At 21.7% G+C, this 14,935-nt stretch overlaps 6 protein-coding genes across 6 annotated transcripts; 4 read left to right on the forward strand and 2 right to left on the reverse strand.

The window, feature by feature from the left end:
* Positions 1-650: 650 nt before the first annotated feature.
* Positions 651-2,200, forward strand: DDB_G0279373 (CHE group protein; the record flags this gene model as incomplete). The annotated part of the gene is made up of 2 exons (XM_636733.2): positions 651-1,766; positions 1,826-2,200. 2 exons carry the CDS (start codon positions 651-653, stop codon positions 2,198-2,200), a joined length of 1,491 nt encoding a protein of 496 aa, XP_641825.2.
* A 180-nt stretch (positions 2,201-2,380) lies between these two features.
* Positions 2,381-3,473, reverse strand: DDB_G0279375 (OTU domain containin protein; the record flags this gene model as incomplete). Its single annotated transcript, XM_636734.1, has 2 exons — positions 2,381-2,803; positions 2,874-3,473. The coding sequence occupies 2 exons, from the start codon at positions 3,471-3,473 to the stop codon at positions 2,381-2,383; spliced, it is 1,023 nt and encodes a 340-aa protein (XP_641826.1).
* A 410-nt stretch (positions 3,474-3,883) lies between these two features.
* Positions 3,884-5,627, forward strand: gtf2f1 (transcription initiation factor IIF subunit alpha; the record flags this gene model as incomplete). The annotated part of the gene is made up of 2 exons (XM_636736.1): positions 3,884-4,522; positions 4,596-5,627. 2 exons carry the CDS (start codon positions 3,884-3,886, stop codon positions 5,625-5,627), a joined length of 1,671 nt encoding a protein of 556 aa, XP_641828.1.
* A 387-nt stretch (positions 5,628-6,014) lies between these two features.
* Positions 6,015-9,458, reverse strand: DDB_G0302530 (hypothetical protein; the record flags this gene model as incomplete). Its single annotated transcript, XM_636738.2, has 1 exon — positions 6,015-9,458. The coding sequence occupies one exon, from the start codon at positions 9,456-9,458 to the stop codon at positions 6,015-6,017; it is 3,444 nt and encodes a 1,147-aa protein (XP_641830.2).
* An 889-nt stretch (positions 9,459-10,347) lies between these two features.
* Positions 10,348-12,224, forward strand: DDB_G0279381 (hypothetical protein; the record flags this gene model as incomplete). The annotated part of the gene is made up of 2 exons (XM_636740.1): positions 10,348-11,067; positions 11,187-12,224. 2 exons carry the CDS (start codon positions 10,348-10,350, stop codon positions 12,222-12,224), a joined length of 1,758 nt encoding a protein of 585 aa, XP_641832.1.
* Positions 12,225-13,466: 1,242 nt separating this feature from the next.
* On the forward strand, positions 13,467-14,683 carry DDB_G0279383 (hypothetical protein; the record flags this gene model as incomplete). The annotated part of the gene is made up of 3 exons (XM_636742.1): positions 13,467-13,724; positions 13,829-14,458; positions 14,561-14,683. 3 exons carry the CDS (start codon positions 13,467-13,469, stop codon positions 14,681-14,683), a joined length of 1,011 nt encoding a protein of 336 aa, XP_641834.1.
* Positions 14,684-14,935: the final 252 nt, after the last annotated feature.

The raw sequence follows: 14,935 nt of genomic DNA on the forward strand, positions 1-14,935 counted from the left end.
TATTGTTGTTGTTAATAAAATCGTGAGAAAAATAATTAAAATGAAAAAAAAAAAAAAAAAAGTTTTTTTTTTTGTCGGCTTTTTTTTCTTTCGTTTTTCAATTTTCATCAAATCTTTTTTTTTTTTATTTTTATTTTATTTTATTTTATTTTATTTTTTATTTTTATTTTTGTTTTTGTTTTTTTTTAAAAAATTTCAGACACAATATAATCATGTTTAAGTATGAGTTTAAAACTGAGAATAATTATAACTTTTTTTTTTTTTTTTTTTATTATTTAAATGTTATTTTTATTTTATTCTATTTTTTTTTTTAATTATTTTATTTTTTTTTTTTTTAATTATTATTTTATTTTATTTTTTTATATGGAATAGTATTTTAAAACCAGAACTATTTATAAATATTATTTTATTTATTCCCTATATTCGGTTATGTGGAAAAACCCAATTAGTCGTTAGATAAAATTTTTTTTTTTATGAAATTTTGATAAAAAATTGAATTTTATTTTTTTTTTTTTTATTTTTTATTTTTCAACAATTTCAAAATTTTCATTACCTATTTTTATATTAAAAAAAAAATAAAAATAAAAATAAAAAAAAAAGCATCAGAGTTGGGGAGAAAAAAAAAAAAAAAAAAAACATATTTTCAAAAAATGCAAGATATAAGTGATAGTAATGATGAAGATATAAATAAAAATAATACCACAACAACCACTACTACCTCTTCAACTAATATACAATCAAATTTAACACCATTATCAAGTAGAAGGAGAAGAACTCCAACAGTAACAACACCACCCACCAAACAAAAAGGTGGATATCCTAAAGAAGAGCAAGATGAAGAATTTGATGAAGATGTAGATATTGAAGAGGAAGAAGAGGAGGAAGATATATCATCAGAACCATCCGAGGACGATGACGATGATGAAGATTATGACGATGGTGGTAGTAAAAGGAAGAGAAAATCAAAGAAACAAAAACAACAAGAGGAAGAAGAAGAAGCAGCAGTAGCAGCAGCATCAGCAGCAACGTCTAATCGAAATATCATATTTGATGAAAACGGTAACGAGATATACGAAGACGAGGGTGACGACGAGGGCGACGAAGAGGAGGACGAGGAGGAGGACGAAGAAATGGACGAGGAGGGCGACGAAGAGGAGGATGAGGAGGATGATGAAGACGAGGGGGAAGAGAGGTTGGAGGATTTAGACAGCAGCGACAGCAGCGACGTCGAGGACACCACACTATTAGACCAATCTCAACAAACTCAGCAAACTCAACACCAGCAATTACAGCAACAATTATTATTACAACAAACTCAACAACAATTACAACAGCACCATCACCAAATACAAGATGGTGATAAACTATTCCAAAGTGGGGACCCAGGTGACGACTTTTTAATTCCAATCAGATTAGATATTCAAAGTAGTGTTTACAAAATCGGTGATTACCTATTATGGAATTTAAACGAACGTGACATCTCACCAGAATACTATTCAAAACGTTTATGCATCGAATTGGATTACCCTGAATGGTTTGAATTTATGATCACCAATTCAATAGCAAATCAAATCATCTATGGTAAAAGCATCATTAAAGAATTTCGTAAAATCTTACCAAAATTAAAACAAATATTTAAAGAATGTATAGTAACAATTAGTTTAGATTTAAATGTAAATGGTCTTTACTTAAAAGATAGATTCGAATGGGATATCATTGGTCCAAATTTACCTGAATCATTTGCAAAATCAATTTCAATGGATTTAGTAAGTAGTGTATTTATACATATTTAATTAAATATATATTAATTTGTTTTATTTTATAGGGTTTATCAAGAGAATTTGAAAATATTATTGTTTATTCAATTAGAGAACAAATTCAAACTCATTATAGTCAAATTACACAACAATATAATTTAAATCCAAATGGATTTAGATATTATTCATCAATGAGAAATCAACCAATTCATCATGATCAAATATTAAGAAATGACTATCAATTAACTTATTTCACACCAACCATTAGTTATAGACAACCTCCAAAGGTGGGGGGATATGATCCACCAACAGCTTATTTCATTCAACAAAATCATCTTAGACAACAAACTCTTCAACAACAACAACAATTAAAATATCAATTAAGAACTTCAACTATACAACAACAACAACATCAACAACATCCACAACAATTTGTTCGTTAAAAAACTAAAAAAAAAAAGACAGCTAAAAAAAAAAAAAAAAAAAACTAAAAAAAAAAAACAATAATAAATAAAATATAAAAAAAATAAATAACTTAAATTTATATATTACTTTATTATTATTATTTATTATTATTATTATATATTTTTTTAATTTTTTTTAATTTTTTTTTTTAATTTTTTTTAATTTGAAATTGGTATAGCACTATTATAATGTTCACCTAAAGTGAAAGCATGTCTATGATAAGTTAAATAAATTGGATTTGTAAATTCTTCACCAATTATGATATCATTTGAATAGGCATTAAAGATAGTGATAACTTTTTTCAAAGATTGTGATAATGCTTTTAATTCAATATGACCACCCCATTTACCAATGGTTAAAACTTGTTCTTGACAATACTCTTGAATTGGATCTTCAGCAGTGGAATATTCATCTTCTGATATAATGAATGGTAAAAATTCATCTCTATTATTCTTTATATAATCTGATGCTATTGTTCTTAATTTCTTTGCATAACTTTTACTCTCTTCTTCATTAATATCTTTATTAATTAATAATTGGTTTGTAATTGCTTGATATAAACAATCACCATCTGGTGGAATCTATTTTTATAGTTTAGTTTAATATTAGTTTTATTTTAAGATTATCTTTATATGTATATATTATACATACAAATTTAACAGTTTTATTTAATGGTTTAAGTTTTGCTAAGAAATCATTCATTTCAATTACACCTTTTGAAACATGATTTTTTCTATCTTCTTCTAATTGTTTCATTCTTTCTTCTTCTTGTTTTAATTTTTGTGCTTTTTTAAGGTATGCTTTTGATGGTTGTTTTTGTTGTAATTGTTGTTGTTCAAGATTTAATTCTTCAATTGATTGTGTAGTTTTATTTAGTTTTTCACATTGTTCCAATTCTTGTTGATGCTTTTTCTTTAAATCATCTTCCATCTTTTTAGTTTTCTCTAAAAGGTCAGATTTGGCTTTTTTATCTTTTTTTGGGATTGCATGATTTAATTTATCAATTTGTTGTTGTAATTTCTTTATTTCCATTTTATGTCTTTGTACCATTTTACCTTTAGTTTCAACTTTTTCAGTATTATCACCATCATCATCATCGTCATCATCACTATTATCACTATTATTATCATTATTATCATTATTTTCTTCTGATTTTTCATCATCTTTTTTTATATTTTCTTCATTTTTAATTTCATTTTCTTCATCATCTGAGAGATTTACAACTAATTTATTTGTTTTCTTTTTACCCATATTATTAAAAATTATAGTTCTCTATCTGTATTTATTTTAATGGTTGTGATGTGTTAAATTTAAAAATATAAAATAAAAAAAAAAAAAAAAAAAAAAAAAGGTCGATTTTAAAGTTTTATTTTTTTATTTTTTATTTTATTTTTATTTTTATTTTTTTTTTTTTATTTATTTTTTTTTTTTTTCAAAATTCTCAAAAATTTTTTTTTTTTTCATTAATTTAAAAAATCACTCTTCAATACAATTCACATTAATTTGTTTTTTGTATCGTTTTTTTTTTAAATTAATCAATTTTTATTTTTATTTTTAATAATTAAATATTTAAATAATAAAAAAAAAAAAAAAAAAAAAAAAAAAAAAAAAGTTAATATTTTATATATTTTTACATAATTTTTAATAATAATAATTAATCAATGAGTGAATCAACAAATAATCCAAATGAAAAAACATATAAAATCAATCTAGTTAAAGGTACAAAGAAATGGAATATAGCAAAATTTTCAAATAAGATTGATTTATCAAGCTTTTCAAAGCCTGTAAGAATGTATAAATTCAATCCAATAGCAAATATGATAAATAATGAAAGTAATAATTTTGGTCAACCAACAACAAGTACCTATACAAATAATCATTACAGTTATAAGAATATTCAACCAACAATGACATCAGCCCCTAATGGTACAAATTCAACTGGTACTACACCAAATACTACAACCACTACCACAACCACTACTACAACAACTACAACAACTACAACTGCAGCAGGAACACCAGGCGCACCAAATCCTGCCGCAGCAACTCAACCATTTGTAAGAAAGAAAAGATATGAAGCAAAACCAGTTAATCCAAAAACTATCCCTTGGAAATTAGAAGATAGTGAAGGTAATAATACATATCAAGGTAATGTTGAAGGTAATCAGGCCTCTTCAAATTACTTTTTATTTATGTTTCAAAGTGATGGTTCAATTAAAGCTGTACCATGTAATGATTGGTATAATTTTAGACCAAAAAAAGAATTTCAATCTTTAACAACTGAAGAAGCTGAAGATTTTGTAAGTATTATTATTATTATCTTTTATTATCTTTTATTATTATTATTAATAAAATTTATTATTATTATTATAGATGAAAAAAAAGAATCAAGAATGGGATGTTTTTACATCTAGATTACAAAAGAAAACTGATCCATCAGGTAGTGGAAGTGGTGGTAGTGAATCAAGTGGTAAAAAGAGTATTGAAGAATTAGAAGAAGCAGAACATAGAAATAGAAATGAAGATCCAAATAGATATAAAACAACCAATGAAGAGAAAAAGAAAAAGAAAGCACCTGCAAGAAGAAGAGAGAGAGAGGATGAAGGTAATGGTGAAGATGGTGATGCACCAGATTTTGAGAGTAAATTCGATGATGACGATGATGATACCTATATGGATGGTGATGGTTTAACAGGTGAAGATGAAAATCAAATTGAAGAGGATGAAGAAGAGGAAGACGTTGATTTAACAGAAGGTGGTTTAGAAATGAAAAAAATGATTAAAAAACAACAACAACAAAATGATTCAGAGGATGATCTTGCTGATGATGACGATAAAAAAGATAACAATGGTGGTACTGGTGGTGGTGATGATGAGGATGATGATGAAGATGATGAAGATCCAGATCAAGATGATCTTTCAAATCTTCCAAAAGTATTTGGAAAATCCAATGCAGATGGTACAACCAATTCTTCGGTTAAAAAGGAGGATGACGGTGGTAAAGATTCAAAATCCTCTAAAAAGAGTAAGAAAAAGGATAAAGATAGCTCACCAAAATCAAAGGAAAAGAAATCTAAAAAGAATAAATCCGATTCATCAGTCGATAATAGAGAATCTAAAAAGATTAAAAAAGAACCATCTTCACCTCAAGCAGTCCAGCCAAATTCTCCATCACAACAACAACAACAACAACAACAAAATATCGATCCAAATGATCCTCCATTCACTGAAGAATATATTAAAATCGTCTTACAAAAAAGTAAAAAGGTTAAATCCTTAGATTTAATCAATATCTTTAAAGGTCCACTAAAAAATCCAGATAACAAACCAATTTTCCTTGCAATGGTTCATAATGTTGCTCGTGTTGTTGAAGAAAATGGTGTAAAATATTTAATTCCAAAATAAATAATAAATTATAAAAATAACACAAAATAAAAATAAAAATAAAAAATATTATAATGGTGGTAGCAAATAAATTTATACAAAAGAGTAATCATCTCCTAAATATTTTAAAAAAAGATAAAGATCTTTATCTTGATCTAATTTGGTTTTTTTTAATAAATAAAAATAAATGAAAAAAATTAATACATTTGATTTTGAAATTGTTTTTGTAGAAATATTTGTGTTTGTATGATTTTTCCTTAATTTTCTACTTTTTCTCAAAAAAGTATTAAAAATTGAAATCTAAAAAAAAATTGGTTCATATTAAATCTAAAAAAAAAAGTTTTTTGGAAAATATTTTGATATTTTTTTTTATTATTTTATTTATATTTTATATTATTTTTAGATTAATTAATCATCAACATTTAATTGTTCTAAACCTGGCAATGGTTTATCATTATTATTAAAATTTACAAAAGAGGATGGAGAAGTTGAAGCTGATGAAGATGCACTATTATTATTATTATTATTATTATTACTACTACTATTTGTTGATGTTGTATTGGTACTTCCACCAAGGGGAGAATTACCATTACTATTTGATTTTCTTTGACTTAGTAAAAATTTAGATTGATTTGATGATGGTTTTTGTTGATGGTCACCAAAAGACCATTTACTATCACCACTACTACTTGAGATTGCTCTTTTATGTGAACCAATACTTGCTCCACTACTATTATTATTGTTATTGTTATTATTTATACCTCCACCAACGAAATTTGTAATATCTAAATGTTTCCAATTATCAACAACAGTTCTCATTTCATTTTCTAATCTATGAACTCTACCAAATACTAAACCAGTGATAGTTACAATATCTAAACGTTTTTCTTGAGGTACATTTTCAAGTTGTTTCATTTCTATGCAATAATGAATATCTTTTAATAATTTCTCCAATTGAGAAGCTTTACTTTTCTCTAAAGTATCTTTTTTCTTTAAAACCAAATTTTTAACAAATTCCAATTGTAAACAACCTTTTTCTTCCAATTCTGTGATTTTAGCTGTTGTAAACATATCAAAACTATCTAAAATAACTAAATAACTCTTTAAAACGAAATCATCAATCATTGGATAAATTGTTTCTGCTAATTTAATTACAACCCTTTTGAATTCTCTTTGAGATGGTGATTCATTTGGTAATTCATTTTGTTGTTGTAGTAATTGTTGTTGTTGTTGTTGTTGATTATTTGATAATTGTTTACTTGATGATGGTATATAAATTAAAGTTGGAATTTCTAATAATTGATGAAGAATTTCTAAATTATGTTTAACAGCCATTAAATTTTGAGGTGGTTTATCTAAATAATCTTGTGGTACAGCATTAAAATCGAAACCAATCTTTGTGAGAAAAGAATTTAAATTTTCTTTAATTAAAGCTAACCACCATTGTGAAAGTTTTCCTTTTGCAGTACTATCTAATATTTCCTTTTTTTCATTATGAACTTTATAGAAAGAAGTATCCAAAGAGATGAAAGCCGTTTGAACCATTGATCTAAGTTCAGTCTCTCTTATAGTTTCAATATTTTTAACGATTTCTTCCATTTTTGCATATAATGGTATATAGAAACAAGTTTTTCTAGCATTCTCCAAGAATGGTTTAGCTTCTTGTCTCGCCAATTTAATTACACTTGAGAATAAAGTTGAGGTTTGAATATTCTTATCTAATTCACCAATGATTTGAATTGAATTTTTTAAAGTTGGTAAATCTAAAATTGACACAGTATTATTCTTACATTTATCCAAGATTTGATTATCTAAACCTTTCTTTTCAACATAATCATTAAATAAATTCTTCTCTTTAAATGTTAACATATGAGAGAATGGTTTAGATGGATCACTAACTAAATCTATAAATCTTTCATTCTTTAATGTTTCTAAAATTTCATTTGATAATTTATAAACATTATTAACATTTACTGATAATAATTGTTTACCATCTTCAGTTGGTATTATATAAACTTTACATGTTCTATTAACTTCTTCTTCAAATCTTGCAAAAACATAATTATTATTTCTATTATTATTATTAAAATTATTATTATTATTATTATTATTATTATTATTATTATTATTATTATTATTATTATTATTATTATTATTATTATTATTATTATTATTATTAAAAATTATTTCTTCATTTAATTGTTGATTAGAATTTATTTGATGTTGTAAACTTGTATTTTGTTGATTATTTGTAACTAAAAGTAATGGATCAATTGGGGATAATGATCTAATTATTGGTGATATTGTATTATTATTATTATTGTTATTATTATTTATATTGGATAATTCATCGTCTTTTGTATTAAAATCAAATTCAAATTCATCATCATCATTACTAATATTAATATTATTACTATTACTATTATTATTATTATTATTATTATTATTGTTATTGTTATTATTGTTATTGTTATTGTTATTGTTATTGTTATTGTTATTGATATTAATATTATTTTGAGATAAATTTGATTGATCTTGATATTCAATTATAACTAATTCACCTTTTTTAAAATCTAAATTATTTAAAGAAATTGAAGTTTTTCTAACTTCTTTAATAAGATAATCATCTTTTAATGTTGCCCAAGATTTAATTAATTTAATTAATGAACGTTTACTAAATGAATTTTGAGAACGTAATTTAAAGATACTATCTAAATAGATTGGATTAACATCACAACCTATTAAAGAGTTATCAGCATCAATTTGATGAGTGGTTAAATAATCTAATAATTCTTTTGCAACTTTCATCTCTTGAGTTTGATATTGACCTTGATTCAATGTTGTTGGAGTTGGTGATGATGATAATGGTGATAATTGTGAAACAACATTCATACTACCAATAGTTGGTGTTGATTGTAAAATTGGTGATGATTGTAATGCTGGTGATGATATTTGAATTGATGGTGATGATGGATTTGAAAAATATTGTGGAGTAGTTGATGTTGATTGGTAGGAGGGTGTTGTTGTTGTTGAATAATGGTGATGGTTATGATTATGGTAATGATCTTGTTTTGATTTTTCACTTGTTAAAATATTTGAAACTTCATTATCATCATTTTGGTTACTATTATTATTTCTATTGAAATTTAAAATTTGTTCATGTAATTTTGATATTGGAGAGAATGCAACGCTTGATCCAAAACTATGTTGGATTTGAAGACTACTTCCACTTGAGTTTGAATTATCATTATTATTATTCTCACCATCTGAATCAACTAAATTACCAATATTACCACTTGATAATGATTGTAGTGGTACAGTAACTAAACAAGTACTACTACTCGATAAATTTGGACTGCTTGTTGAATGATTATTATTATTAGAATTAATAAATGGTGTTATACTATTATTATTATTATTATTATTATTATTATTATTATTATTATTATTATTATTATTATTATTATTATTATTATTATTGGTATTATTATTGGTATTGATATTGATATTGGTATTATATGATGGAGTTGAATGATGATCATTATATGATTTATTTGATAATCTAATATATTCATGAATGATGGCGATTAATTTTGGTATTCTTGATCTTTTAGTATGAACATTTGAATGAATAAATCTAAGGTGAAATATATGAACCATTGATCTACCATCTTTATATTCAATTAAACTCTTTAAGATTTGATTAAATTTTATTAAAAATAATTTTTCTTCTTTCTCACTCTTTCTCTTTTTAACTTTACTATAATTTGCTTTAAAATCTGAATCATTATTAATTAGATCTTCGATTTTATGTAGTAAAGTTTCTAAATTTAAATTTTCCATAAAACTCATTTCTTTAGTTTTTTTTTTTTCTTTTTTTTTTTTTTTTTTACAACAAAATATAAATAGTGTACAACAACAATTATTTTTTTTTTTTTTATTTTTTTTTTTTTTTTCAAAAAATATAAATAGTGTACTATAAAATATAAAAACAAATTAATAAATAAATAAATAAAATTAAATAAATAAATAAAATTAATAAAAAGTTAATAAAAAATGTGATTGAAAAAAAAAAAAAAAAAAAAAAAAAAAAAAAAAAAAAAGTTAAATGTTGTTATTATTTATCCTTTCGTTTTTTTTTTTATTATTATTATTATTTTTAATTGATTTTATTATTGAAATCTTAAGTTTTGAGGTAATATCTACACAAAAAACAAGATGTGATTTAAATTGTATGTGTGTGTCTGTGTCTGTGTGATTTGAATATGGAGTGGTTTTCAATGTGATTTTTTAGAAGAATGTAAATGTTGCAGTGGGTGGTTGATGAAAAATAAAATAAAAAATAACCATTAAAAAAAAATTTTTTTTTTTTTTTTTTTTTCAACAATCGAGATTGGTTTGAAAAAAAAATAAAAAAATTAAAAACCAAAAAAAAATAAAAATAAAAATAAAAAAGAGGTTATTTATATAAATATAGAAACATTATTGGTGTTTGAAATTTTCTGTGTGTTTTTTGTGGTTGTTTGTATTTGTAATTAATTAATTTATTTATTTATTAATATATACACTTACCTTTTTATTATTTTTTTATTTTTTATTTTTATTTTTATTTTTTTTTATTTTTTTTTTTTTTCACGCAAACAGTTTTCATAATTTCATAAAATTTTCAAATAAAACGAATGATTTAACCCTATCGTTTTTTTTTAATTTTTCAATAAATTTCATTACCTATTCACACGCAATGGATGGTGATGATATTGGCGATTATGGATGGAGTTTATCAAGTTTAATGGATTATTATAATCCGGGTACTTCAAAATCACAACAAAGTAATGTCGAAGAAGAAGATAATAATAATGATAAAAATAACGACAATCATAATTATTATGGTGGTGATGGCGATAGTTATAGCGATGAAGAGGAAATTCAAGTATCAGATAACGAAGTTAATAATAGCTATAATTTTAATTCACAAATTAAATTTCCGACAATATTTAGTAAATCACCCTCTCCTTTTTCATCTCAATTTGAATTACCTCAACCAACTGTAAATTCACCAACAACCAACACTACTCCAACAACAACAACTACTACAACTACTACAATAAATACACCAACTAAATCACCATCAAAGAAAAGAAATTTAGAAAAAGAAAAAGAAAAAGAAAAAGAAAAAGAAAAATCAAAATCAAAATCAAAATCAAAATCTAAAAAAGAAATTTTAAAATCACCACCATCATCAATTAAAAATAAAGAAAAACAATTAAATGTAAATATTAAAAATAAATATAACTCAAATATTATTGAACAAATTAAAAGGAATTTCCCAATATATGATTCAAGGTATGAAGGTCAATTTTCAGATTCAAAGATATTACCTCACAATTTCACTGATGAATATTTAGATCACACTGAAGATCAAATTGAATCATTATGGAGTATAATTAAACCAAAAGATACTGTATGTTATTTTTTTAAATTTTAAAATTTATAATAATTTTTTTATATTTTTTTTTTTATTAATATTAATTATATTTTATATATATATATATATTTTTTATTATTTCTAAAATATAATAGAATGGTAGTGAATTAAAATTAACATCATCGATAATGAAAGTATTAATTGAATCATCATCAACATTTTTAACAAATATACTTGATCATTTATTTTATAAATCATCATTTGAACTTATTAATAATAATAATAATAATAATAAGTCATGTAATATTGAAGCAAAAAGTGTTATAGAATCATCAATTGTTGCTGGTATTGATAATGATGTAATCAATCAATCAATTAAAATTATAAATTCATTAATTAAAGAAAAAGATTTTAAAATTAATGAATATCTTGATGATAATGAAAATAACAAAAATATTAATAAAGAATTAACAAGTAAAGAAAAGGATAAAATTAATGTTATAAATGATATTAGAAATATTTATGAAAATAATTTAGAATTATATAATCCAACAACAACAACCACAACAACAACGACAACCACAACAACGACAGCAATAAATAGTAATGATAATATTAATGATAATAATAATGATAATAATAATAATAATAATAATAATAATAATAATAATAATAATAATAATAATAATAATAATAATAATAATAATAATAATAATAATAATAATAATAATAATAATAATAATAATAATAATAATAATAGTAAAGAAATATTAGAAAGAGAGAAATTAAAATTTAAAAATTTTAAAACAAATTATAAAATTGAAAGATTTAGACAAGTATTACCAGGTTGGGAAATTAGAAGATTTGAAGATAAGAAAAAGAAATTCATTTTTGTAGCGCCTAATGGTGACGAAAAATGTTATTATCTTAAACATGCATTACAATGGAATAAAAATAATAAATATGGCGAAAAAATTAAAGACGTTGAATCATTCTTAATAAATTTTAATAAAGATGTAAAAAAACAAATATCAGATAAACGTAAAGAATATGACGATGTTAAAAAAATTGAAAAAAGAAAATTACAAAAAGAAGAGGCATTGGAAAAAGAATCTTTAAAATTAAGGGAAAAGGAAGAATCATCTTTAATTACTAGTAGTAATACTAGTAGAAAAAAAAAAAGATTAAATTAAAAAATTTTATAAATAATAAAAATATTATTAAATATATGAGAGAGTGTGTATATAAATTTAAATTTTTTATTTTTATTCTTTTATTTTTATTTTTTTCTTATAAAATATTAACTATTAATTATTAAATAATTATTAATCATTAAATAGAATAAAAAAAAATTAAAAAAAAAATAAAAAAATAAAAAAAATAAAAAATAATAATAATAATTGTAAATTAAACAAATAAATATAAATAATTAATAATTATTATAATTAGTTTTAGATAAAATTTAGTATTTAGGAATTTATAATTAGTTTGGCGATTATAAGGGGAGTCGCATAGAAAATAAAAAAATAAAAGTAAAAAAAAAAAAAGGTGACAAACCAAAGCGATGCAAAAAATTAATTTTCACAACTTTAATGCTGAAATTTTTAGATCAAACCACCCTTGGGCGATTACTGACTGTATTATCTTTTTTTTTTTTTTTTTTTTTCAAACATAATTTATTCTATTATAAATATGAAATATTTTAAACTGAAATATTTTAAATTGAAAGAGTCTCAAATTAGTCATTTAAGTATAATAATAATAGTAATATAAAAAAATTAAAAAAAAAAAAAAATTAAAAAATTAAAAAAAAAATAAAAGCGATTTAAAGTTTTTATATTTATTTTTAAAAATGAAAAATTAGTGAGTAAAAAAAAAAAAAAAAATGGTTTAAAATTAATTTTTAAATACATATAGATTATTTTGGAATAACCCAAATTATTTTTTTAATAATTTTTTTTTCATTTGTGTTATTCATCACTCAATATCAAAAAAAAAAAAAAAAAATAAAATAAAATAAAAAAAAAAAAAAAAAAAAAAAAAACAAATATTTATTTATCTACACCTTTTAATCTACTCCAAATTATTTATATTTATTTTACAACAACGTTTTTATAATAATACCTTAATTATTATTATTATCATTATTATTATTATTATTTTTTTTTTTTTATGTTTTTATTTAATATATTGTAATTAAATTTTTATTTATTTATTTTTATTTTATTGTTATATTACAATTATAATTATAATAATTTTTTTTTTTTTTTTAATAACATATTTTTAATTTTATTTTTTCCTTACTTTTTTTTTTTTTTTTTTTTTTTTTTTTTATTTTTTAATCATCGTTTTTATTTTTTTTTTTATTTTTTTTTTATTTTTTTGATATGTAATAAATATAGTAAAAACACTCACATACACTCACATACACAAATATGACAGTATTAACCAAAAGACATTCCACTAATAGCTCAACAATTAATAATGTTCAAAAAATAATAAAAATTGGATTTGTTAGCTCTGATCAATATCCAACATTATCCAATGATGATAAAATTTTAATCCAATTATGTGTTGAAAATAATATTGAATGTAAATGTGTTGTTTGGGATGATGTAAATATGATTGGACAATGGAAAAAAGATAATTTTGATATATTAATAATTAGATCTTTATGGGTAAAAATTATTTTGGTAAAAAAAAAAAAATTAAAAAAATAGAAAAAAAAAGAAAAAAAAAAAAAAAAAAAAAAATTTTGGACTAATTTTATTAATTAAATTTTTTTTTTTCCAAAAAGGATTATGTATTTAAAATTGATAAATTTTTAAAATGGATAAAAATTATTAAAGATAATAAAATTAAAGTTTTAAATGATTTAAATGCAATTGAATGGAATTTAGATAAAAATTATTTAGAAGAATTAAAAAGATCAAGTGAAATTGAAATTGTTCCTAGTTTTTATATAAGAAAAGGTGAGCATTATCCAATTAATGTTATTTTAAGAGAGATTGAATATGCAAAACAAAGTGGATTATTTAAATATGATCAATTATGTTTTGTATTTAAACCAACACTTGGCGCAAATGGATATGGTACAACGAAATTCGATCTTTATGAATTCTTATATTATCCAGAGAAATATCAATCCCTTTTAAATCATTTATTATCAACATCTGATATAATAGTACAACCATTTATAAATAGTGTTATAGAAGAGGGTGAAACTTCATTTGTTTTTTTTAATGGGAAATTCTCACATTCAATTATAAAAAAACCAAGTTTAAATGATTTTAGGGTTCAAGAAGATCATGGTGGTACAGTTCAAAGGAATGTAAATCCAAATTCAAATGAGATTCAAAAAGCTCAAAATGTAATTAATAAAATAATTCAAGAAAAAGGTCCGATCCTATATGCTAGAATTGATATGGTATAATTTATTTTTATTATTTTTAAAATTCTTTTAAAAAAAAAAAATATATATATTAATTTTTTTTTTTTTTTTTTTTTTTTATTTATTTATTTTTATTAGTTAAGGATAAATGGTATTTTATACTTAAGTGAAAGTGAAATATTCGAACCAACTTTATACTTTATGGGTGATACAATAATAGCAAAAAGATTTTTGAATTCAATTTTCGAACTTGTAAAATAAATCTAGAATAAAATAAAAAAAAAAAAAAAAACTATTTTGTTTATATTAAAGTAAAAAAAATTCTTTTAAAATGAATAAGGGTTTTTTTTTATTTTTTTTAATTATTTTTTTTTTTTTTTTTTTTTTTTTTTTTTTTTTTTTTTAATTTTTTATTTTATTTTTTTGTTTAAACAACCGGGAAAAAAAAAGTTTTTTTTTAATTTTTTTATTTATTTTAAAAAATTTTTTTTTTTGTTTGGAATTTGTAAAAAA

The sequence above is a fragment of the Dictyostelium discoideum genome (genome assembly GCF_000004695.1).
Source record: "Dictyostelium discoideum AX4 chromosome 3 chromosome, whole genome shotgun sequence".
Lineage (NCBI taxonomy): Eukaryota > Evosea > Eumycetozoa > Dictyosteliales > Dictyosteliaceae > Dictyostelium > Dictyostelium discoideum.